Source organism: Boleophthalmus pectinirostris, unplaced genomic scaffold, assembly GCF_026225935.1.
Source record: "Boleophthalmus pectinirostris isolate CB_2022bp ecotype Guang Dong unplaced genomic scaffold, ASM2622593v1 HiC_scaffold_7, whole genome shotgun sequence".
In the NCBI taxonomy this organism is placed as follows: Eukaryota; Metazoa; Chordata; class Actinopteri; order Gobiiformes; family Gobiidae; genus Boleophthalmus; species Boleophthalmus pectinirostris.
This window is the reverse complement of record NW_026571473.1, coordinates 15,696,563-15,722,524: the sequence shown is the minus strand read 5'-3', so window position 1 is coordinate 15,722,524 and position 25,962 is coordinate 15,696,563. Positions and strand designations below refer to the sequence as shown.

The window sequence follows — 25,962 nt, the reverse complement described above, 5'->3', positions numbered from 1 at the left end:
TCATCAATTTAAAAAAAGATTTCTGTAATAGATTTGTGTTTCTCTGCACAAATATTTGAATTTATTGTTATTTTTGGGGTTTATGAGACATGAGTTTTCTGATCCGGCCCCTTTGGGATCAAAGTAGGTTGGATACGGCCCCCAGACCAAAATGAGTTTGACACCCCTGGTCTATGGTATAATCACAGCGTAAGTAGGAACCATTGTACAATACTATTTTTATCCGTACTCATATTGGAATGGGACCGGGTTACAGGAAGTGCAATAGCTGTGTCCTTGCTAGATAACTGGCTAGTTTGCTGCCTCAACAGGCAAATGTGAACGAATTGGAAAGATGATTTGAACTATATCTAAATAGAGTTGAACAACATTTGCATTAAGTCGCATTAAGTTGGATAACTGCGACATGTTTCGTGTCGGAAGTAAAGCTGCATGGTAAGTGATTAGGCACTACAAACGTGAGGTGCATTGAGTTGACTTCACAGTGGTCATTTTGACAGGTGAAAACAGTAATGCTGTGTTTCTACCTCTCTAATGGCTTTAGATGGCTTCTGTTCAGCCTTACCCTAATACGAATCCAAACGTTACCAATAGAGCAGCATCTCATCTCTTGTTTTAGCTTGCTAATTGTTTATATGCGATTTAGCTTAGCTTATGTCCACGATGCGTCAACATCATGGATCTATTATATGCATTTCTAGATTGTATTAAGCCCCTAAGATCTACTACACTGAATGTTGTCTATAGGTGTCGTATTATTGAATAATTATTACATTTCAGTAATTTTTGTGGAAAAACACCAATAAACCTACTTAGCTAGGTATTTACATGTATTAAATGCACTAGAGTAGCTAATTGCATATATCTTTTAGCATATTTTGGACTGTTATCACGAAAGCTGTGTAATTTTGACTTTATTTTCTAGCCTGGCCTGCAGGAACCTGGTCTCCACAAATATGGGGGTGAGATTTCGTGTCCCACTGCAGAAGTTGCACCCTCTGTCTCGGGCTATCCATCACCGCTATTCGGGAAATACAAACCCTCAGCGCGCACCCCATCGCACAGCAGCCCGTTACTTTACCTCCATGTCGAGGCTCCCAATGCGACAACCCAAGCCCTCTCCAGGATCCGGGGGGCGCAACTATCAGCAGCAGCGAGGCTTTTGGGTGGCTCGCCTGGCAGCAAGGTTGCTCAAGCTCCGATATATTCTTCTTGGAACAGCCGTGGGAGGAGGCTACACTGCCAAAAAGGTTAGATTTTTTTTTTTTTTTCCATTATGGAACCAATAATTACAGTTAGCTGTGGTGCATAGGTTTTGAGGTGTCAAGTAATTTATGTGGTATGATTTGTGACAAAAAAGAAGTGGAATTCAGTGCAATCATTTATATCATTATACCATTTGTATTAAATAAATTGGTTGTAACAATTACTAGGAAAGCATTTTATAAATTTAAGTCATATATATTTCTGTTTATTTCTATTGTAGTATTCGAACATGCTTGTATTATAGTGTATTTGTCACACATTGCATAGCACTGACTACATATTTGACAATGATAATTATTGCAGATTGAGGTGAAGTTAACTTAAACTTATTATTATAGTAGAGTATGTAGTATGTAGAGGTGGAGTATGAGAACAGTGGAAATAGGTGTTAAACTTAGGTTTGCTTAAGTGATTATGACAAAGACTAAAAAGGAGCTAATATAAATATTATATTCTTTTACCTAGACCTATGAAGAATGGAAGGACATGTTTCCTGACCTTAGTGAATACAATTGGGTTATTCCGGATTTTGTCTGGGAACTAAGTGAACAAATAGATCTTGGTAAGTTCTCAAACTACTCACAGATAGCAAAGTGTTCAACATGAATGTATTTTAGTTGAGTATATTTTCTTTTTGCAGATAAAATTGCCAAAGCTCTACCAGAGATGGAAGAAATAGCTAAATTGCTACCTGATTTTGACAAAATAGGAGAAAACTTCACTTTTCTGAAAAGCCTTCTGTCTTCTGGTGAGTTAAAGGTTGTATGGAGGATTTTTTTTTATTTCAAATTGTCATTGAAAGTTTAAAATACTATTACAGAGACACAGCAGCCTTGTAATTATGATGACCGAAAAAAAAAGAAAGAATGAAAATGTATCAGTTGTGGACGCAGTGAGGCCAGATAAACATCAGCTAATAGAAAACGAGGCTCCCTCTTTTTCCATTGGCTGTTAGGTTGTCAATCAAACTCCCTAGTGTAACTGAGTCGTCGGCGCTCGGGGATTATGTGGTTTATGCGGCGGTTCTTAGAGGCTTTTTCAAACTGTAGCTTCCTCGCAATTCACACAAAGTTTGTTGCAATGGCGGACGAGAATCCACGACCAGTTCGCAGCAAAAGAAAGTCCGAAGGGTCTAAAAACTGACGCGTCGGTCGCTAAAATACTTCAGTAATTCTGAACATGCACTGGATGTAAACAAATGTGATTTCTAGAGACAACATTTGAAAAACGATGGTCGCTGTATTTCACTTCCCTTAAAAATCCTCTATACAACCTTTAAGTATTTTTACTGGGACATGTTAGTGCTTTTGCAGGTACTAGATTTGAAGCATATTACTGCACATTCAATACACAACTATTATCAAAAAATCAAATCTGAAAATGTGGTGGAACATCTGCAGTATGTTTATATTGTGCTATGAAAGACACAATGTGCAATAATATCACGCATGCAAGCTACTCTCTTGACAACTGCAACCACTTCTCAAACAGTGAGTGCTTTGGATTGTGTATGCCTATTGCGATGAGCGATTTCTTCATACACATTTGGCCATGAAACTGCACATTGCTTAATCCATTCTGATAGTGCTAAAATCATCTGCAGAGCTTTCATACATCATTAAGTTATGTCCCCTCTTTTGTCACCATCCCTATGCTTCTGTCTTTTATGATTTTTTTTTTATCTTGTGTTCTTCCTTCCTCCCCCCTGCCCTCTTCTCCTCATGCTCCACATTTCACAGGTGTGAATTTGGGTAGTCAAGTCAAAGGAGCTTCTGGTCTGCATCTGTTGTTAGGTGTGTAACCCCTGCTCAGCTCCTCTCTCTCCTTTTTAACCACTGTCCAATCACAATTTCAGTCAACTGTTGATTCGAGTTATTGGAAATGTGCTTTGGCTTGAATCACTCTGTTTGAAAATTTGCTTTGAATGATATTGAGAAAAACTCTTCAAGGCTAAATAAAAGCATGTGCAGGATATGTCAAACAAATACAGCAATGGGCTGTGTAAAATATTTTCTCTCAACGTGGCTTCTTTCATTCCTAATGTGTTTTCTGCCTCCTTTGACTTCTACCCTTTTTCTATCCTGGCATTTAAAAATCGCCTTTTTAGATCATGTTTTTAGAGTACTGTGCTGTGGTGAAGCCAACCTTGAGCCTAACCCAGTATTTTGACTCACCCAGTCTGGCGCTGTGCTTTTATTTAATCCATAATACAACAAAGGAGTGTTTCATAGCTGTTACAAGACATGCATTTTCAATAATGAAGCATACATTTCATGTGCTTAATTAAACAAATGAATTAAAAACATTGTTCAGCTATAGACAACAACTATAACAACTGTAGACACATACAAATTATTAACAATTCTATTTATTGTTATTTTGCTTTTCTGTCTCTAGAAACTACAAGTGATCCGCAATTGAAAGCCACTGATACTCCAACTACTGTCATGCAAGAGTCTAGTGAGAAACAATACAAAAAGGTAAGTGTGTACAGTAGAACAGAGGATATTTTTGCCATTTATCACACAAAAGAGCAGAAATATCTATTCGAGAGCAGAAATATCTATTTGGAAAATTACTGTGCACATTTATTTTTTAATAAACTGTTCTTATGATTTTTATTATACATGATTTACTAATATTCTAATTTTGCAAATCTTCAAAGCTGGAGTTCTAATATATTAGCCACTTCTCTTAGTATTGAAATGAACTAGTTACATTTTATGCAAAGAAAAGGCTTCACATATTGTGAGTTTTCATGACTAATAGAACATAGGGATTTATGGTTTTACAGGACATATACAGCTTCCTTTTACACTGTTTTTTAGCCTGGCTAACCCTATGTAATCTTCATTAGTCTTTGTATTCATTATTTGTGCTTTTATTTTTTTTGCTTTTTCCCTGCTCTCGTTTTGTCAAGTCACCTTGATATCATTTATGTGTTTACATAAATGTCATTCTTGTTCCATGTACCATACATCACATGATAACATTGTGATAATAAAACATTTCAGCACATCTACCTTATAAGCAACGCCTTGCTTTTTGCAATCAATGTCTCCAACATGAAAATACACCCTAGTCTGTGAATATTTTGTATTGGTCATAGTGTAAAAATCCTCCTGGTAATTATATTGTCATGTTGGAGACAAAAACACTAAAATGATTATTGCTGCTTGGGGACTTACTCAAACTATATTAATGCAGTATAGTCCACTTGCCCATCTTAACTCTTTCCAGCAGAATCTACATATTGAAAACACACACAGAGGACAAATTGTGATATTTTACTTGGTATAGGAGATTATGTGAGTTGGCTATCTATTGTTCTACATTGGCTCTTCATCATTGTGCAGACTTCTTTGGACTGGCCTAGCTGAGCATCTCTTCAGAACTGATAACGCTTTTGGCGATAATGATGACGACGATGGTTGGAAGGACAGAAATATTGTTAATGCTTTAGAGTACACTTTGATTAAGGCCTCAGAGTACCTGTGATTGATCCAGGGCTCTGTTAGCAACGTTGGCATGGGTGGAAGAGCAGCCCTCTCGAGTGTGTTGGTGTTGTTGCTGCTCGTTCCTCTGTCTCACTTTGGCGTGCCCCAGCAGGGTCTGCTTGGGGAGCTCATTCTTATTCAGCAGCAGATTCAGCGGCACGAGGAAGAAGTCCGGCGGGCCGCTGAAGCTACTAAAGCGCGCCCCCCTCCACCAGAGCCTGCTCCCATTCCACCTCCGAGCCCCAGTCCCCCTCAACAGAAGCGCAAGGTGAAGGTCCTGTCTCACTTAGATGTCCCAACAAAAGTTACAAAAAGACAGTCACTCTTGTGATAAAGAAGTTTGTTTGTGCATAGAAAGAGCAACTTAGCACTTACCTGAAAGCTCTTTCATACACTTTTCTAGCTTTGCTGAATATAATGAAGAAACAAAGCTTCTGTTAGGTTGCTCTTTAACAAAAATGTTATTTAAAAGACACAGCACTGACATTTGCCAGCAATAAAATCAAATTTGAAAACATTACATATGGCCAATGTTAATTCCATGTCAGTATCAGTATTTATCCCCATGCATTGGTTTTTACAATATATTTTGTACCCTTCTCCTTACAACACTCTCCAAAAATGTCCTATTGTGAGCCAGTCCTTTGTCAGTGGTGACCTGCTTGGGGCCTTGTTTCTAGGCAGGCAAGCAATGCTTTATTTACAGTGGAACTAGTGCAATCTGCATGGAGTTAGGTTACAACTTGCTGCATGGTGTGAGCCGCACATACAAAGGACAAAGTCATTAACTGTCAAACACACACATTTGCACTACACGTGTTATATAGGAGGTCACCCTTCATATTCATAACATGTTGATCTCAGTATGTAGTGAAGTGTCATGAGTTTGACTTTCTTGTGTAGATACCCTTTTTTGTATTTAATCTCCTGTCCACGTGTATGTTCTTCCTTTTTCTGTCGCATCATTCACTTTTAACAATTGTAATTTTGTAGTTGAATTAGGTACTTACAATACAATCAATTAAGTTTTCTTTTGGGAGATAATTGTACCATATCCTTTAGACTTGAAAGTGTGATTTGTGCTTGCATTTGTGAATCATTAGTATAATAGAAAATTATTCTGTAGTTACGTACCTGAAATGATGTCTTTGTGATTTGTTTTCACACATTTCTTAATTTTGTTCTTCTATAATACAGTTTGCACGCATTTGAACCTGCTGATGCTGTTGGGATTTCATGCTTGCACAGATGCGTAGTTATGTTTTTATAGTCAAACTTGTTTGCACTTTTCTAGTCATCAGACAAAGAAAAGATCGACCAGCTTCAGGAAGAGCTCCTCCGCACTCAGGTAATTAAAAAAACAAAACATTTGTAGCTTGAATTAAATTACAAATTTTCCTGACAGTTTTTTCTGATCAATAGCTGAAGTATCAACGGATGTTAGAACGACTTGAAAAGGAAAACAAGGAGTTGAGGAAAGTGGTTTTACAAAAGGATGACAAAGGAATACATCAGAGAAAAGTGAAGGTAAAACGCATGATTTCATTTGTTATGCATTTTCTCTGATTCATGATTTATTTTAATTTTTAACCACCATTCGACTGACCATGTTGGCGCAACACTGCATCTCCCTTCCTATAGAAATCCCTTATTGACCTGTATTCTGAAGTCCTGGATATATTATCTGACTATGACTCAAATTATAACACTCAAGACCATCTACCGAGAGTAAGTTTTAATTTTATAAATTGTCTTCTTGTTTCTTAAGCTTTTGTAGTGGGTAGTATGCTGGTTCTGTCATTTCAGGTGGTGGTAGTTGGGGACCAAAGCGCTGGGAAGACAAGTGTATTGGAGATGATAGCCCAGGCCAGGATCTTCCCTCGGGGCTCTGGTGAAATGATGACACGCTCTCCTGTTAAGGTCTGTTGGATGAGTCTTATATCTGTGCTTTTATTCACTCTGACTTTTTCTTTTTTGAATTATTAAAGCTAAAGGTACCTAATTGTTAAACCATGAAAGAGGGAGTAGCGTTAAAGCTTATTTAAGTTAATTTGCTATTTGCAGTAGCGATGGTCTAATATGGATTATTTTGATGACATCAATATCCAGTTTTTGTCTTGCTATAGTATCCGATAACCAGCGTTTGTCATTACTGATATCAAAATCCATAGCAAGGACCAAATTCATGTTAAGTTACCAAATTAACTTTTTGCTTTTTGTAAGTTATTTATTTATTTATTTATTAATCTGGAACATAAATTAGTATTTTATAGTCTATTCAAAACAACAAAGTGATGCACTGATTACAAACTGGGAATAACACGTGCAGTGCTGAAAAAATATTGGTGCATACATATCAGCAACATTTTCAGTATCTGACTGATATCTGGGGAAATCCTCCAATATTGCTGATATTGCTGGTAACTGATAAACCAATCCTAACTTTCAGTATAAAATCCACACTGGAAACAAGTGATGGTTTTACAGTGTACTCTGTGGGAGAAAAATATTTTTTTCTTTGTACACCGGCTTTAAATGAATCATTGTGTAAATGTTTTAAATTGTTTTGTAGGTGACACTAAGTGAAGGCCCACATCATGTAGCGATGTTCAAGGACAGTGGGCGGGAGTTTGATCTGAACAAGGAGGAGGATGTGAGTTACCCATTCTAATTTTTTTAAACACTTCATATGGTACTATTTTTGATTGATTTATTGGTGCTTCTTTTTGAACAGCTGGCTGCTTTGAGACATGAGATCGAGCTTAGAATGAGGAAGAGTGTGAAAGAGGGACAGACTGTTAGCTCTGAGGTGTGTAGAACATATAGCTTTTTAAAATCTCTCATTAAATTCTCACTTCAGCTCTAACCCTTCTTGTGTTTTTAGACAATATCCTTAAGTGTTAAAGGTCCTGGTATCCAAAGAATGGTACTTGTTGACCTGCCAGGTGTTATTAGTGTAAGTAAAACATCAATAATCTGTATAACATTTAAAAACTAAGATGTATTTGCATTTAATTTTATTTTTTGTTTCAGACTGTGACAACCGGGATGGCAACAGATACTAAGGAAACAATTTTTAGCATCAGCAAAGCTTACATGCAGAATCCAAATGCAATCATTCTATGTATTCAGGGTAACTACACATATAAAATCTGTTTTACATTTTTATATTCCATACATAAGCAATAAACCTTTGACTTGACCTTATGTTTTGTTAGATGGCAGTGTAGATGCAGAGCGGAGCATTGTAACAGACCTCGTCAGCCAGATGGACCCTCAGGGCAAGAGGACCATATTTGTCCTCACTAAAGTGGACCTGGCTGAAAAGAATTTGGCCAGTCCAAGCAGAGTAAGTCTTCTGACTGGTATTTATATGGTTCACCACCAGAGGGAGCCATTCACCTGTAGTTTCTCTTGATCACTTTAATTGGAGTCATTGATGCAGGTTTTTTTGTCCTTATCAGATTCAACAAATTGTAGAGGGAAAGCTTTTTCCTATGAAAGCCCTGGGCTATTTTGCAGTAGTAACAGGAAAAGGTGATGAATTTTTTAAAAACTTATTATTCACTGTTATAATGTTAAGTCCGATATTCATTACTTGTTTCCATTAGCAACACTTATTCTAAATGTAGAGATGGTCTTAACAGTGGTCATCTGGACTGTTTTTGTAATCAAGATATTTTGGCTCCCATCCAGAAGCCAATTTCAATTTGATGGGACTGGCATCTTGATCGCAAAAACAGTGTCCAGATGACTACAGTTGAAACCATCTCTACATAGAATGATTACACAGTGTCACTAGTTATATATGAAATCATTGTGTTTTTACAGGAAGTAGTGCTGAAAGTATAGACTCCATTAAAGATTACGAGGAAGACTTTTTCCAGAATTCCAGATTACTCAGGCAAGTTTTACTCAGATTCATTTACTTATACCTACCTACCTATTTACTGATAAATGCTTTGCCAATAAATGCATACTAATGGATAATTGCTTGCATATCTGACTAGGGAGGGGATGTTAAAGGCTCACCAAGTAACCACAAAGAACCTAAGTCTGGCTGTGTCTGACTGTTTCTGGAAGATGGTGAGGGAGTCTGTTGAGCAGCAGGCTGATGTCTTCAAAGGTGTGTTTTGTGCATGTGTATATATGTTTTTCAGCTTATTGGTGGCATTTTGAGGACTTTTTAATTATTCTAGAGGTATGATATTTTGTTTTAATTAAGCAGTTATTTTCTGTGTCAGTGCTTCCGAGTTTAATTCTGAAACTTGTTTAGAGTAATTCTTTTTCTTTTTAATTTGGCGCCTGCTTCTATGTAAAGCACACTCTATAATAAAGTTGTGTTGGGAAAGTACAAAGGTCCCTAACCAACAGCAGTTGAGATTTATGGCCATGAGACTGCAACTCCCATAGGCTCATTGTGTGTTTGATCGATCCAACGCATCAAATCACACAACCATCCTCTATATACAGTGCCTCTTTGGCCCTACGAACCAGCAATTAGCCTAATCTGGACTGTGGAGTGGGATTTATACTAGACGCTGAATGTTTTCTGTACAACGTTTTATCTCTTTAGGAAATATAAAACATAAAAACTGTTTTTTTATTAAAATAAATTTAATTCATGTAAATAAGGCATATTAATTGATTTTGTATCTTTTTCACCAGCATCCCGCTTCAACCTTGAAACTGAATGGAAGAACAACTACCCACGTCTCAGAGAACTAGATCGTGTAATGCAAAGATCTTTCAAAACTTTGCTGATGGATATTTTGTTTCCACTGATGTTTTCCATGTCTGTATATTTCCATAGAACGAGTTATACGAGAAGGCTAAAAATGAAATCCTGGATGAAGTCATAAGTTTAAGTCAAGTAACACCACAACACTGGTGGGTAGACAATGCATCACAATTAAATATGCATATGCTTCTTCCAAAAATATGAATTGTAATTTTATGCCTTAATTATCTTTGAGTGGACATTAGCAAAGTTGTTACATTACATTTATTCTTATTATATGAACATGAACATAGTTTTTATTGCAAATTTTCTGTAAATTTGCAGTACAAATTATTATAAATGAAATGGTTTTCTTTGGCCTTTGCTGCATGAATGTGTATGAATATGTCGTTATACTTTTTAAATAAGATGTATGCGTGGTGCTGTGGGCATCCCCAGTGAGCGTGCCATCAGTTGTCTGAGATCAATACAAGGATGAATGGCCCATGGATGGGAACAGGGTGGCCCTGTTAGCCCTCAAGCAGCAAGCCTGCAGTATTGGAGATAGTACTTATTGACAGCAAAGAGTGTGAGCTTGAACAAAGGAGAATCTAATGAAATATGAGCATGTGTTTATGATAAATGAGAGACACAGCACTGCTCTTCTCTCTAGGGGACCTTCTGTTTTGTCCTATTGTCGTTCTGTTCAAGGCTGTTAACTGTTAATAAGATTCTGATGTCGCAATGGACTGTCAAATGCACACTCCTCTAAACCACATGTTTTAAAACTACTCAAGTAATATGTGGTTATTCTTAAAAGCATCAAGACATTGCATTACGCTTACAGAACTGTCAACTGGTAACATCTTGTTTATGATAAATAAAAACAATATGTGCATCTTCATTCAGGGAGTCAATTCTACAAAAGAAATTGTGGGAGAGAGTCTCAACCCATGTGATAGAAAACATCTACCTGCCAGCTGCCCAGACAATGGACTCTGGTACCTTCAACACCACCGTGGATATAAAGCTGAAGCAGTGGACAGACAAGCAACTACCACATAAAGCACTAGAGGTAACTGCAATCCGTCTCTCGTGAAAATTCATGTTGTTTATATTAGGGTCCTATTGATGTACAAGGAGAAATATTAGGTACTACTGTTTAGGGGTATGCAAAAATATGGAAATACTGATATATGTAATGATACTAAATTTGGTGATACAGCAGCTCATGGTAATGATACTGTATCAATAGTATTTTTTGATATATTTTAGCATTTTTTTGTGACTGCAGTACAAGTTTATTGCTTATTAAATTGAAGAAGACAAGTTTATGCAATACACTTGGCATATTGTCTGTTTTGATGACAGAAAATAGAAATATATCACAGTATCATGTGCAATATATTGATTATGCCATGTATTGCCATATCATGATATTGTATTGTGAACAGTGTATCAAATCTCGAGGGAAAGTTTGAAGTGTATACATGTATTTTGTAATGATAACGGCATCTAACCATCACTTTGACTTACGCAAACTTTTTGATCCACAAGGGAAAATATTTTAGAAATACCTTTTTGGTAATCGTTGAGCATGTCCATTCAACAAGGATCCAGAAGTTGAATGACTTTCTTTACGACTTTCTGCCTCTTTAGGTTGCCTGGGAGACGCTGCAGGAAGAGTTTGCCCGCTTCATGGCTGAATACAAAGGCAAAGACCAGGACGACATTTTTGACAAGCTGAAGGAGGCAGTCAAGGATGAGAGCATAAAGAGGCACAAATGGAACGAAAGAGCCATGGACAGCCTGGTAAATATAAAGAGACTCTTTCTGTCTGTAAAGGTAGTAACCACTGTACTACTTATATGCTTGGATATTATTATGTTTTATTTTAAGGATGTTTTAATGTTACTATTACTGTAACAAGATGTATCACAATTTATTTGCGACTATTGACACCATGACCAAACAACTTCAAATCCTAAATTTACTTTGATTCATACTCTGTAAAGTTCCTATATTACGCAAAATTTACACTTGTGAGCTTTAAGCAATTTTAGTATGTTATAAGCCTCTCAAAAACATATCTGCAGTTGTTTTATGTTTCATTCATATGTTTGACCACCTATTATGAGTCTGTCTACATCTCCAAAACTCAAAATGCTCTGTTCCACCTTATGATGTCATGCAGTGGTAGTTTTCAATATAACAGCTTCCTTTTAGCTTTTGTTTAGTAGAGATTGGCAAATCCAGCTAATCTGGGTATGTTTTTATGGATGAAATGGGTATTATACCATAGAGCAGAAAATAGTGTAATATGAGCCCTTTAATACTTTTCTATTCCTATTCCTCTGTTTTACCAGCATCATGAAGTTAATGTGTTAATGTTAATGTGACAGCCAAATAAAAAGTATTTTCCTTTCAGGTTTACTCTACCTGTGGCCTGTATAATAATGATTGTGATTATCTATTACCCCATTAATGTTAACATCCCTCCTTTTGGATATAACATTTGCGTATTTGTTACAGCATAGTACACCATGTACACCGTTGATTAAAAAGAGCATTTCTGTTTGTCAGCGGGTGATTCAACACAATGCCCTGGAAGACCGCTCTATCACGGACAAGCCTCAGTGGGATGCAGCAATTCAGTTCATGGAGGAAACTCTGCAGTCCCGACTTAAAGACAGTATGTTTTTAATAAGTCCTCCAGCATTTCAACTGATATTTACTTAATTGCTCATAGACATTTTTTTGTTTGTTGCATCTGCCACTTGTAGCGGAGTCAGTAATCAGAGACATGGTTGGTCCAGACTGGAAAGAGAGGTGGATGAACTGGAAGAACCGCAGCCCTGAACAGGTTAGGATTTTTCTATAAATCAAAATCACAATGAATATTTTTGATTTTTTTTTTTTTACTTTCTCTGCAGCATATCCGAAATGAAACAAAAAATGAGCTGGAACGCTTGCTAAAACTTCATGATGAACACACAGCGTATTTGGCAAATGACGAGGTGACAACGGTCCGAAAAAACCTGGAGGCCCGTGGAGTCGAAGTGGACCCGATCTTGGTGAGATTATTGTTATTTTTTTCAAATTTTTTATTTAAGGGATGAATATTTTCAGCCGATATTTGTCTCAGTGCTGTGGTGAGTGAACGCTCTTTGTCTCTTAACTTTCTACTTATGACACATTTAGAGCTCCGAGGACCAACTGAGAAAACACATGAGCAATTTAGAAAAATAATTTATTACCTTGGCTTTATTTTAAGAATGAGTGGAAAAATAATAAAATTTAAATATCGGATGGTTATTTTTTTGTAGTGGTATTCTTGAGAATCCTGTTTTTTGTTTTGTTTTTTCTGACAAATCTTCTTAAACCTCATCAGATCAAAGATACGTGGCACCAGCTGTATCGGCGGCACTTTTTGCAGAAGGCTCTGTCACACTGTAATCTGTGCAAGAGAGGTTTTTACTATTATCAGAGGCACTTTGTCGATTCTGAGGTAAGAACCAATAATCTAACTGAATAAACTGTCTTTATGCTCCTATGTTAAAAGGAATATTTGTCACACACAGCTGGAGTGCAATGATGTGGTTCTATTTTGGAGAATTCAGAGGATGTTGGGAATTACAGCCAATACTCTCCGACAGCAACTCACAAACACTGAAGGTAAGACTTTCTGTGAGGGTAATACAGGGTAATACACAGTAATAAGTTTCAGAATTGGAAACTGATTTTTGCATTTGCTCTGGTGTCACTTCAGTTCGGCGGTTAGAAAAAAATGTTAAGGAAGTGTTGGAGGACATCGGGGAGGACTCAGAGAAGAAAACTCAGCTCATCACCGGCCGCCGTGTCCAGTTGGCCGAGGACCTCAGTAAGAATCTTTTTTTTCTTTTAGAGAATTTTGACAGCTGCTCAACCTACAGATAATGGATGTAGTCAATAGGTTACGGTCATGTTATGGAATTTAATGCTGTTGTAATCTCAGATGGTGGGCAAGGGCCTATACAACTCTATATAACTCCTATGGTATATAACCTACTTATTTGGAATTGGGTTCACAAACCTGGAATATTGATTTCATGGCTTCAAGTCCTTCCAACTGACAACAGTCTCACATTTGGAGTTGAATAATGGTACTGCTTTCTCAGACTAAAAATGAATAAACTTTTGTATATTTTTGCTGTCAGGGAAGATGTTGAACTTTGTGCCAGTTTTTGTTTCATGTGGATAGGTCCTGTATATTAAGTACTAATATCAGAGACCAGGTCAACACATCTGTATTGGCATAGAATTCTCCTCTGTCCAGCTCAATTTTAAACTATTTTAGAATGTTGTGATAACATGAAACTAATAACTTTTTTTATTGCTGATGTGATTTCACTTTACTTGTCAGTGGGTGTCAGTAGTGCACCCCTATTTACAACAAACACAGCACATACTCTTTAACAAAATGCATTTATTTGTACAGTGGGATTTTAGTTGGTAATGTCGGAAGTAACACAGTGATAACCTCACTTGATTCCATCTTTAGTAGCATTTCTTGCTTGTCACAGAGGTATACAAGTTTTATAATGCGTTGTCATGAATGCTACTCTCATAATAAAGTACATTTAGAAATTGGTGTTTGGAACAAGGAAGTTTTTGCCCAAGAATGTGACTGTGAATTTGTAATGGACGCCTGAGGAGCTTTGATAATTAGTTGTAAATAATAGCCCATTTTGGACTGCTGGCACATAAGCAGTCTCACTTTCTATTGAGGCTTGTGTGATGCCTTTAAGCTTGTTTGGGGAATATTGCGATAAATTCAACAAAAGCTTTGGAGTTTTGGGAATTAAGAATTGTACTATTTACTACATGAAAAGAATAATAACAAAAAAGTCTTAATTTCTGGCTTGGCTTGATTGAATGAATTAAGAACAACTTTGAACTACTCCCTCCTCTCCAGTGTCCAGGGTTCATATGGCTTCAGGCCCAAACTCACCTTTGGATAGCAAATACATTCTAAATGCTTCTTGTTCTGGCTTGCCGCCTTCTCTGTTTTGCATCTCTTTTTGCCCACCTGTCAGTGTCACCTTTGTCCAGCTAACCTTAACCTTACCTCCAACTTATAAAACGGATAAAAGCACTCCACTGATGGCTATGAACAGACTATTATACTCTGAGATAGGGCTGGGCAATATGGCAGAAATTGGATCATGATTAATATTTTTCTCGATTTTTAATTCAAACAATTTTCTCTTTTCAAAAACAAAATAAAAATGGTGTTCAATATTGAATTTATGAACATAAACAGATTTTACACAGTTCCTGCTCCAAACCACATGCTTTAACAGACAGCAGATTGGCCGTAGACCTCTTGATTTACAAAACAAAGAATTGACAATTAGACATGATTGATTCTCATTCTCAATTAAATTGTGATGAATTTCCCAACCCTACTTTTAGAAGAGGAAATGTGGGAATAATAGGGCAGCAGGATTGTAAAGAGCAGAAGTGTGCTACCAATCCCAGTCCAGTGTCAAAGCTCTGATATCTTGGGGTGGAGGAGCTCTGGTTACATCTCCAGGTCAGGTGTGTGCGTCAGTGAAAGCAGTGTTAATGAATGGTGCTCTGTGGAGAGAGGGACAGAAAGAGAGGGCTAGAGAGAGAGAGAGCAAGAGATACATATACAGCTACAGAGAGACACGTACTGAGGCAAAGAGAGTGAAACACAAAGAGAGCGAGTGAGAGAGAGAGAGTGAGACACAAAGAGAGGGAGAGACATGGACATATACAGATACAGACAGACATGCAGAGAGAGAGAGACAGACAGACAGACACACAGAGAGAGAAAGGGAGAGACACGCACATATACAAATACAGAGACACACCGATGGAGAGTGAGGCGGAGAGAGAGACAGAGGGAGAGAGAGAGAGTGAGACAGAGGGAGAGAGAGTGAGTGAGACAGAGGGAGAGTGAGTGAGACAGAGGGGGAGAGAGTGAGACAGAGGGGGAGAGAGTGAGTGAGACAGAGGGGGAGAGAGTGAGTGAGACAGAGGGGGAGAGAGTGAGAGAGACAGAGGGGGAGAGAGTGAGAGAGACAGAGGGGGAGAGAGTGAGAGAGACAGAGGGGGAGAGAGTGAGACAGAGTGAGGCACAGAGACACACACACAGAGAGAGAGACAGAGAGAGGTGTGTGAGTGGGGCGGCATGTGCCAGACCAGCTGTATGGCACTGCGCCGTCTGGAGCTCAGCCCAGGTCTAATGCGCCGCCACAGGCTTCTGAGGGGACCTCTGGGAGGTTGCTTGGCTGCTCTGCCTCTCTTCATAGAAAACCGTTGAATGGGTTCTGCCGGAAAGGGCACGGTAGTACTTGGTTTGAGAGGCAAAACAGTATTGAATATCACTTAAGAGTTCACCTTCAGGAACATAAATCTTGATTCGGCCGTAAATTCTTAACTTCTAAACTTCAATTCTATAGATATGTAGACTTTTTAAAGCAATATGATATAACATTAGACATCTGCCGCTTACTTCTTTACATTCTTACTGTATTTACTAGCAGTACTTATGTTTCCTTTTTTTAGGACGCAGATGGTAAATATTGATGAAATTAGTTGTTTTTCACTGTCCGGTCTTATTTAACTCTAATAAAAACAAATTTTGCTGTTGCTGTTTCAAAGTGAACTTCTCATCGCTGTGATGGTGTGTGAAGTGCATGTTTATGCTCTGTTATGTGGATGTGGTATACAATAGTTCTCTGGTTGTCCGGGCTTGTTTATCGTAATGCCCTGTGAGCCTCATACTCACTACTTTTATCTGCAGAAAATTTGAGCTGCCTCCTCTTCAGTGATTAGTGCAGCTCAGCCCCAAGTGCAGTTCTGTTTGTTGTGGAGAGTAACACATGGCTCAGTTATGTGCACCTGAATAAACTCACTTTGGACTATGACTTACTTTTACTGTTTACTGTGGCTTAATTTCATTGTTTAGGACTATTGTTAGAGGCCTTATATTACACAGAATGGACTCTTGTGAGCTTAAGCCACATTTAGAATTAAATTTTTTACATCAAAAACATACCTTTAGTTGTGTTTTGTTTCATTAACACCTGTTTGAGTAACCCTTTAATATTAGTCTGTCTACATCTCCCAAGATCAAAATGCTCTGTTCCACTTTGTGATGTCATGAGTCGGTGGGTTTTATGTTAACAGCTACCTTTTACCTTTGGTTCAGATGAGAGAAGCAATTCCAGAGATTAGATTATCTAAATGATTCTAGTGAAGGTGTATGGAGTTTAAAAACACAGTGAAGCACTTACTGTATTACCACATGGCATCACAAGGTGTAACAGATTTTTTTTTCTGTTAGATTAACATGTGTGAATGAAACTAATGACAACTCTATTATGTTTTTGATGAGGAAACAACATTATAATGTAGATCAGAAAATACTATAATATGGGCCCTTTTAAAGAACCTAACTCTTGATTTGCTTATCACACTGTCGAACATCATCCTCCTGCCATACTTCTCATATTTTGTGTATTACAGATACCACTTAGCATATGACAGTAGTGAAAGCTCCCACTCCCTAGAGGCCCGGTCCAAGTTTGTATTTCCCACAGAGGAGTAACCTCATGTCCTCCTCTGAGGCCAAATGATCCATTCTCTCTGTGGGAGGACCACATAAACACCAGATATACTGCTGTCACACTGCTGGCACAGATGCAGCCTCAGTGTTTTATCTCATCTTTTCCTTCTAATACCATGTGTATGTGGCTTCTGACTCCACAGACCCACCTATTGTCTATTGTGGGCCATCTGAAGACTCTGGGTCCCTATAGGCCTTTATTTACATCTATCCAGGCCCCAGTTTTGTCAATACCCATTGATGTTTCCTATTTTGTTCTTTTATTGAAGAGTTCTGTTCCAGTTGTTTCATATTACTATAACCACCTCCAGTCTCCAATTACGTCATTCTTTTTAGCAGTCCAGTGTTAAAAGCATGACTGATGTTAAAAGCATGTGACATCCTTCTCTCTCTTTTTTTCCTCATATTTTATCCATCTGCTTTAAAGTTCATCCAATCAGATCTATATATGAGGGAAAGGACTTTAATTACAGACCCATACAATTATGGTAGTCACCTAGATGATAACTGGATATAATTTTAAATAATGGACAATAGAAGACGTTGAAAGATGTTGAGATATAAACCAGATTGTAAAGACAGGGTGTGGAAAACTGGATAGAGAACAGTATACAGCTTTGAGTGAAGCTTCTGTGCAGTCTTTTCCAGCATAATGTGGCCACTAGAGGGCTAATCCTCCTGCCACTCACACACACGCACACGCTCACACACAAATCAGGTTTGACAGATGAAATAACGGAAGGACAATACATTATCTAAACCTGAGACTATAAAGCACTGTACGAGATATGATCTTTTGTTCACATTGTGCCTTTATTACTGATCTCTTTTGTTGCTTTTTATCTTTCTTTTTGAGACTATAAAGGTGCACTATGTAACTTTTTGGTTCAGGATCCACAACCAGCTTATCTCCATGGAAGTGGTTTTGTTTTGCCAGTTAGTCCACAGTATGGCATTAAACATTTCTATTTTGCACTTAAATACAGGTGTTTAACTGCTCAAAAATATGTTCAGTATGTATTCTTACTATGAGCATAGGCCCCTCTCTACAGATCTGGTGACCAGTTTGTCATCTAGGAGAAGTTTAATGCCATATTGTGGAATATTCCTGACAAACAGGAACACCTCAGTGGAAGCAGATGGCAGACCCTCATTCTGAAACTGTGTGATATTATTAAATAAAACCACAATTGTAACCACACAAAAACATTTTTATGAACCTTTAAAATTCCACATAGTAGCTACAGATTATAATGAAGTATATGAAACAAGTAAGCTTTGTTACCATTGTGAAACAGCTGCAGTGACTCCAGCATCCAGCCTGAAGAGACGTATTGTTGTGGTCTATGGTCCAGGTGTGTGTTCTATGTAATATGAATGTGGTCGTGGTGTGTGGTGTCCAATGCAGCTGGGGAGAAGAATTCACCTGAGGGCAGCACTAGTGAGATGTAGGCTTGTGTCTGTGTTGTGTTCAAAGTACAGCTTGACAATATTCATTTAGTCCTAAATTTAATATGTACTTTTCTAACCAGATATTTTTGTAATTCATCAGTAAGCTATAAATGTGTAGGGTAAAGTTCAAGCTTTGCACAGAAGGTTTTAAGTTTTATATTTTAAACTCTTTTTGATGCATTTTAGCTGTTGTCATTGACAATATACTCAATAGCTTCAAAGCCACTAATTTTGATTGTATTGACTAGGAATGCAACTAACAATTTTAGTAGTCAATTAGACTTTTTTTTTTTTAATTAGTCAAACTATTATTTATGTAGCACATTTTGTCATATATTTCTATACAGATAAAGGTAATAGGGTAAGTCAAGGCTTCTAGATAGTGACTGTGTGTAATATTAATGAATTAATGAATGTTATGGGTTTTTATTTTTATTTTTATTTAATAATCAAATATAATTTAAAAATGCTGTTTTTGTAATTAAATATCTTTTAGCATGGGTGTTAGAATTTTTATAGTCCAGATAACAATTAATGATATAATAGTATGAGTCTTTTGATTGATGAGTAGTCCCAAGTATACAGATTCATCAATCTTATTGAAAATTATTGACAATATATTGCCTACCTCTAATTCAAATTTTTTTGCTTTTTGTAAATAACAAATTTTGAAGTATAATATAGTCCTGAAGTAGATATAGAAGATAATATTGAAACAAATTTATGGTGCTGGCACAATAATCCTAAAGCAGATTTAAACCACAAAAACTATTCTAAATGTATAATATTGTTTAAAAAAAAAAAAAAACATGTTTTGGAAGTTAATTCAACATTTTACATCTTATCATTTAGCCAAAGATTAACCAAAAATGTAGAGACGTTTATACTGACCCCTAAAAATACTGCCCATGTACTTCCATATATTAAACAGTAATTATCACAACAGGCCTGCTTGTAAAGAGACTACTATAAGTACAGTTGTCTTGGTATAGCTACATATAGCATGAGAACTTGCAACATGCCTTCCTCTCATGTGCAACACCTGTGTCTGAAGCTGCACCAGGGATTATGAGCGGATCTGTGCTTAAAACAGTCCTGACAGTTCCATGTCCCCGGGCCCATGTGGTGACCAGAGATTGATTGCCACTTAGCCTCAACGCTGGGCTCTGTTTGAGTGCAAAAGGTGAGCGCTGGAGTACCTCAGACTGCCTGTGTTGCTAGACTAGTCTGATTTACAACAGTATCTTCTAATGTCTGTCCATTGCCTAAAGAACAAAATGGGAACTGCTGCTACTTGGGTTTGTAGTGGGCAATAATGACAGAAATAAAATAATATTTCTATTACATTATATAAAAAACATGAATTAGATCAATTTGTAACCAATCAAAAATATGCTAAAATGGAATAATGTTATAGAATAATCACTTTTTGGAAGACATTGATTGTCTTCCTAGCAAAGACAAAAAACAGAATACAGTAGTATCTATAATGAGTCACTGAGGTGATTTATTCTATCCTCTACACCTCAAATCTTAGTTCAGAAATGACAAGAAGTTCCCCTCTATACAGAAGAAGTACTCACGATAAATACTGGCCCCCAAAATTATTGTTCCATTGAACATATATTGAACAGTAAAACGATATAGTAATTAGCGTGACATGCCTACATTAGATAAACAAATTCTGCACATCATCAGCATAATGTAGGCATTTATTGCCCATGATTATTCATTCATGTGGTCCCTGTTGCGGTTTGCTTTGTTTACTATATCTGAAGCGAACTTTCAGCTGAAGTCAGCAGGTCTAAAAGCACATTGTCACACAGACCTCAGTTTTATAACCCAGCACTAAAAATTAGTCTCTTCAAAAGCCAAACTGCCATGGTCAATAAAGTCTAAACTACAAAGCAGTACACACCTGGGACTCTTTCTACATATTTATCTGTTTTTGTTTAGTCTAGCCTTCGTCTGACCCTAAGGTCTAACCTGTTTAGTCCCAGTCCCACACATGACTCTTGCTCTGCTGTACTCTCCCAAGCATCTGTTTTGTAGATACTGGCTTTGGACTGATTCATGGATATGTCACTGACACAACATTTGGGGCCGTCAACATCCCGCTCCCCCAGTGTCCAGATCTCCCAAGGCTTCATTCTCATAGCGTGAGCATTCAGATACAGTGACAAATCAAGCCGCACACTCTGTTTGTTACATTAAGACAATGTGAAAGGAAACAACTGAAGAGTTAAACATGCCATATTCACTGTAAACGGCAACCTGGGCCAATACAACCTCTCATGAATTATGACATGTTGTAACAGAAATTATACCCTACCCACATACTGCCTCTCCAGTGACCGCCTAGTGAACTGTATACTCCAAAGATTTCAGAGCACCGCTGTAAACTACAAACTTGGCACCAGCTTCATCTGCTGAAATCTTTCTGTTGCCACTTTTTCATATAATCCAGCCTTCTTAATGGCTCCCTCCCTTTCACGTTTAGTTAAGTAGTGTGACCACTGGCCAACATCCTTAGAGAAGGGATTATTTTTTCTTGGGCTTCTCTGTCTTCTCTTTCTCATCTTGTACATAGTTTCAGTTTCCCTCTGAGCAGGCTGCTTGTCCACTACTGCCATGCACTTTCACAGTCTAATTACAGGTCAATTAAAGGCTTTCTGGCTGCGCTCTCCTTCTGCCAGTGCTCTGCTGTGGCAGGCTTAGCGGACTACAGAGTAACAGTGAATGAGATATCATTTCATGTGGAGATCAGCAGAGAATCAGCCTTAAAGAGAGGATTGTGGAGGACAGGCCCCCTCCCATTCACTTTATGGGCTGGAATCCCTCCACCCAGTGCATGCTGCACAACAGCTAGCATCTTAAACAAGAGGCCTCTGGGATAGAGGCCAGAGGATTATGGGAATATTCATGACCAGATAAAGGAGCGAATGGTTGAATGCCTGTGTTTTGGAGCTCATCTCTTAGGTAAACAGGCTCCTAAATGGACTTTTACATTGCTGCTCCCACTGCTCTGTAAGAAATAGCCAGTGTCCACTGTTCCTTTGCCACTGTCTTTTGGTGGCTAACAGATGGTACAAAGGGAAATATCAGTTTCTCACAGTTTTAGGGTACAGAATATAGAGGTTTTGAAAGTCACTGGCCTCCTTCATTCAGGACCTCCTGGGGTCACAAAAGCCATTCAAGGCACATTTAATTAAAATTTAATACATTTTTAAAAAGTAAAGAAAATGTAAAGAAATAAATTAAGATTTGCATTTATGCTATCTATGTGTTATTGGAGGAACATGCACCATGTGTGATCCAAAACATTTACCGGAATATAAAGTATACTCTACAGATATCAGATTGATGACACCTTAGAAGGAAGGTGATGCGACAACAGAATCTAGCCTTAACCCTGAACTGTTGTGGGTGGTTGCTTAGTGTATCTGCCTGATGCCCTCACTCGTTAGTCACTTTTTGTGGTTCTTGGTTTTCTACAGTTGGCAGTAAGTGTATGTGGCACATCATGTGGTGTACTTTTAACAAGCTCAAAGGGGAAGACCATCAGCCACATTTAAACCTGGTTCAACTTTGAAGCCTGATCTGGGGATTTCCCACATTTATAACCCTGACAGTAGGTCCCTCCTCTGCTTTCCTCACACACGCACACTCACGCACACATATGTGCGCACACACGCATACACCTGATGCCTCTAATCCCTTTGCGATCGGCATGAGCTGAGTGTAGCTGGCCTGTGGGGGCAGCACGCGGCCTCCGCAGATGCACTGGTCCCTTTGAGCCGTGCCCTGCGGTGGGCTGAGCTGGAATGGTGTAGTGTGGAGTTATGTTTCATTCAGCCTCACACCTGCTGCACAAAGTTGTCAGCGTGCCCCTCACAGGCCCCCTTAATGCCTCCATTAGGTGTTGTAATCTCTCCCGAACGCCTTGCCATTTTGCCTGAGTGTGTTAACGGAGTATCAAAGGATAGACTCTTTTTTTTTTTTTTTTTTTTTTCCTTGCCACCTGCCAGCAGTGAAAATGGCCTATAGCCTCTACCTGCACTGGACACACATTTATACCAGGGCATACACACACTGAAAGAAGGTGGGATATGTATGACCTGTTGGGTGTGAGTATCAAACCTCTAACCTGCCTGCCAGTGGGCTCACCCTACACATTGCCAGGATATTGTGTGAGAGAGCTTCCATCACACACTCAGTCACAATCATTTTCTTTTTATTCATTTGTTTCAGTTTTTATTGTGTCATCATTTTGAAGACTTTTGACCATTCAGAAGAGAGAAGATTTAGTTTGAAATATTGTTTTTATTTCGAGTTAGCTTCCTAAGTCTTCATCACTGAAACCCCGGGATCTTTGTGTCAACCAATTCCTCTACTCTGTACTAAAGTTTCATCATGTCCGTGTGTGTGCCTACATCTCCCACCATTCCCTTTGCTTTTCATCCATCAGGAAATGGATACCTCTGCTGTCGTGTTCCCATCAAAAGCAGCCGTCTTGAGCCCCTGCATGAAATATTCAGTTTCCCTCTAAGCACGCATGCACTCCTCACCTTTATGCCAACCTGAAATGGACATTTTATATATTGTTGCCCTTAGCTCTACATACAACTATCATTCATCTCCTAGGTCTCTTTTTTTATCACTGGTCTCCGCATAGGAAAACAATTGACAATGGGTTGCCTATGGATCTCGTGTGGTCGATTGATCAGCACAGAGCGCCACTAGTTTGTTCTTCAGAGCCCCTGTTTGAGTTTGTGCTTGTGGGAGATCCAAACAGATTAGCACAGTTGACAGTGAAGCCGAGGATCCAGCCCTGTCTGAAGCTTGCAGCTGGTATTGGGAATCCTCGCTTCCTTTTTTGGCCCACAACTTCCTTCAGCCACTGTTTATCTAGCGATTAACACTACTTTAGAAGGCTTGTGCATCTCGTGTGACAGTACAAGTCCAGGGGAATAGGGTGCTCTTCACAGCCAGTGCCGGGACAATAGCCGAGTAATGGTGAAAGGAAGAGACTGTTTTTCCAGTAGATTTTCTTTCATGTGCAATGTTGTTGTTATGGAATCTCCGTGTGTCCATTAGCTATGTGCCCGGGAGCTATGGAGAGGAGAGGGTGGGATCTTTTGATGTGGGCTGAGCAAACTGGGAGAGCCTTCATCATCAAATGTGTGAAGAGGGTCTGCCATGAGCTTCTGCTGTCACTGTCAGTGTCGACCATCTGGTGTTTTGCTGTGGAGGAATTTCTACCTTCAACCCAACTCTTTATTTTAAGTCATTTGCTTAAAGGTGCGCTGCGTAACTTTTCTGCTGCTGGGTATATTTATTTAGTGAGCGGTGCATGGAATTCTCCACAGTATGGCATTAAACTAATCTGGCTTTTTTCATCAGAAACATTCCTGGAGTTGTGTTTTGTTTCATTCACACATGTTTACCATGCAAACCCTACATATTTAGGCTGAGTTCTTCTCTCAAACTGAAAGAATTAGGTAATACAGGAAGTCCTCCACTGTGTGTTTTTTTTTTTTTAAGAATGACTTGGATTTGAATAATTTCAGACAGACTAATAATAAAGGATTTCTCAAACATGTGCTAATGAAACACAACTCCAGGTATGTTTTTGAGAAGGTACCATTATTCTAACATCGCTTAACTATCACTTGTGTAATACAGGAATTTTTTAATTTGAGGAGTTTTATTGCCTGAAAATACCTTGACCAGCATACATTCTTACTGGAAGCTGGGGTCATCTCTCCACTCATCTGACTTGTAGCTTGTCCTACTTGTGTCACCTGCTGGACACTGACGACTATAATGCTATACTGTGGAACATTTTCTTGGAGATGAACAGGTTGTGGTTATAGTGCACCTTTAGACTACTATGATATTCAAAACTTTTATTTGACTTTATACAGACGGCCAAGGATGAACTGGAAATAAATATGTAACTTTAAATGTGTGTGTTTGTTTCGTTGCAGAAAAAGTACGAGAGATCCAGGAGAAACTTGAAGCTTTTATAGAAGCACTTCACAAGGAAAAATAAAAGGTATATTCAATTAAATTCATACAATCTATAAAAGCGTATATAATTGTTGATTTTAGTGGTACTGAAAATTGCTTGTTTCTCTCATTTTTTTTGACAGATGATTTGAAGGTATATTTGGATCACCCAAGAGAATGCACTGAGCAATGACTTCACAAGCTGTAAATGACTGATATTACTTCCTGACCTTTAACCCATCTCTCTGCTGATTTTAACCCCCGTCTTGTCAAACACACGGGAACATGGTAGTGGATCTCTATATTTGCGTCATGTGTTGCCATCTGAAGTCTAAAGAACAGTTGGACTTGTGCACAGGAGCCCAGACACTGTCACCTTAAGGATTGCATTGCACAGTGTTATCAATATCACTTAATTGAATAAATGAGGACTGAGAGTTCTTCTTATTGTCTGTGTAGTACTGTATGTCTATGTATGTCTTTTTCCATAGAGATGTTGGCACTGTTGATAATTGGTGAAATGACATTGAATTTGATCACATTTGTCCTTGTTAATTCCTGAAGTCCACTGGCTTGTTGTCATTACATTTTGCATCTGAAGCACTTATAGTTTTTTTTGTTTCGTTTTGTTTTGGGCATAATTACATTCATACAATTTGGTACAAATTGTTCTATCAAGCCTTATTCACTTTTTGCTTCGTCAACCTCATTTGAAACTAAAATGAATGTGTAAATTCAAATACAGAGTCAGATAATATGGATGTAGTGATCTCAATGCTCAAAATTAGTTCATGACAACTTTGATTTGGTAGAGCAAAGTGGACATTTCTTGGATTATTACTATATTCCTCATCATTGCATATGTATTCTGCTCTTTTTAGGTGGTTTCTTTTTGCCAAACACCCCATTTAAAAACAGGCCTAAGACATGTTTAAAGGATGAATATGCTGAATGCCTTGTTCAGTTAGTACCTTCTCCAGTGCCAGAAGTGTCCATGCGCCCCCCTTTCATCTAACCTCTTTGTACTTACTTTGTACCTAGACTTCTCAAATGTCCCATGCACTCATTTTCTCTTTCCTGCTTTAGAAAAATCCATGCCATTGAACATATTGGCCCATGTGTATGATAGAATAAAAACACAGAATATATACTGTGCATTGTTCAGTGTACAGATATTGAGTAAGTGAGTAATTGCAGTAGTATCATGTACAGCAGCGTATGCACAATATGTAACAGAACCCAAGTGAACATGGCTTGAAAAATCTTGTTTTAAGATGTAAAAATATTGTTTGCATGTTGCCCCCCAAGAAATGTGCTTTATTTATTAAATTGTGTTTAAAAATAAAATAAATAATATTACATTTTTCGTAATGTAA

At 38.1% G+C, this 25,962-nt stretch overlaps 1 protein-coding gene across 6 annotated transcripts; it reads left to right on the top strand.

Annotated features, from left to right (window-relative positions):
- The first annotated feature begins 226 nt into the window (after positions 1-226).
- Positions 227-25,962, top strand: opa1 (OPA1 mitochondrial dynamin like GTPase). 6 transcript variants are annotated; one of them, XM_055164738.1, is made up of 31 exons: positions 227-435; positions 926-1,250; positions 1,732-1,828; positions 1,907-2,014; positions 3,006-3,059; positions 3,664-3,746; positions 4,876-5,031; positions 6,058-6,111; positions 6,186-6,290; positions 6,405-6,491; positions 6,570-6,683; positions 7,336-7,416; positions 7,498-7,572; positions 7,648-7,719; positions 7,797-7,896; positions 7,982-8,112; positions 8,228-8,300; positions 8,595-8,667; positions 8,774-8,889; positions 9,432-9,496; positions 9,577-9,653; positions 10,393-10,558; positions 11,143-11,295; positions 12,067-12,175; positions 12,267-12,346; positions 12,417-12,557; positions 12,875-12,991; positions 13,065-13,158; positions 13,253-13,363; positions 24,565-24,632; positions 24,730-25,962. In XM_055164738.1, exons 1-30 carry the CDS (start codon positions 407-409, stop codon positions 24,627-24,629), a joined length of 3,111 nt encoding a protein of 1,036 aa, XP_055020713.1. In that variant the 5' UTR covers positions 227-406; the 3' UTR covers positions 24,630-24,632; positions 24,730-25,962. The 6 variants fall into 6 exon arrangements, with proteins under 6 accessions (XP_055020713.1, XP_055020712.1, XP_055020715.1 ...); XM_055164737.1 differs by having other exon boundaries at positions 4,873-5,031; XM_055164740.1 differs by lacking the exon at positions 3,006-3,059.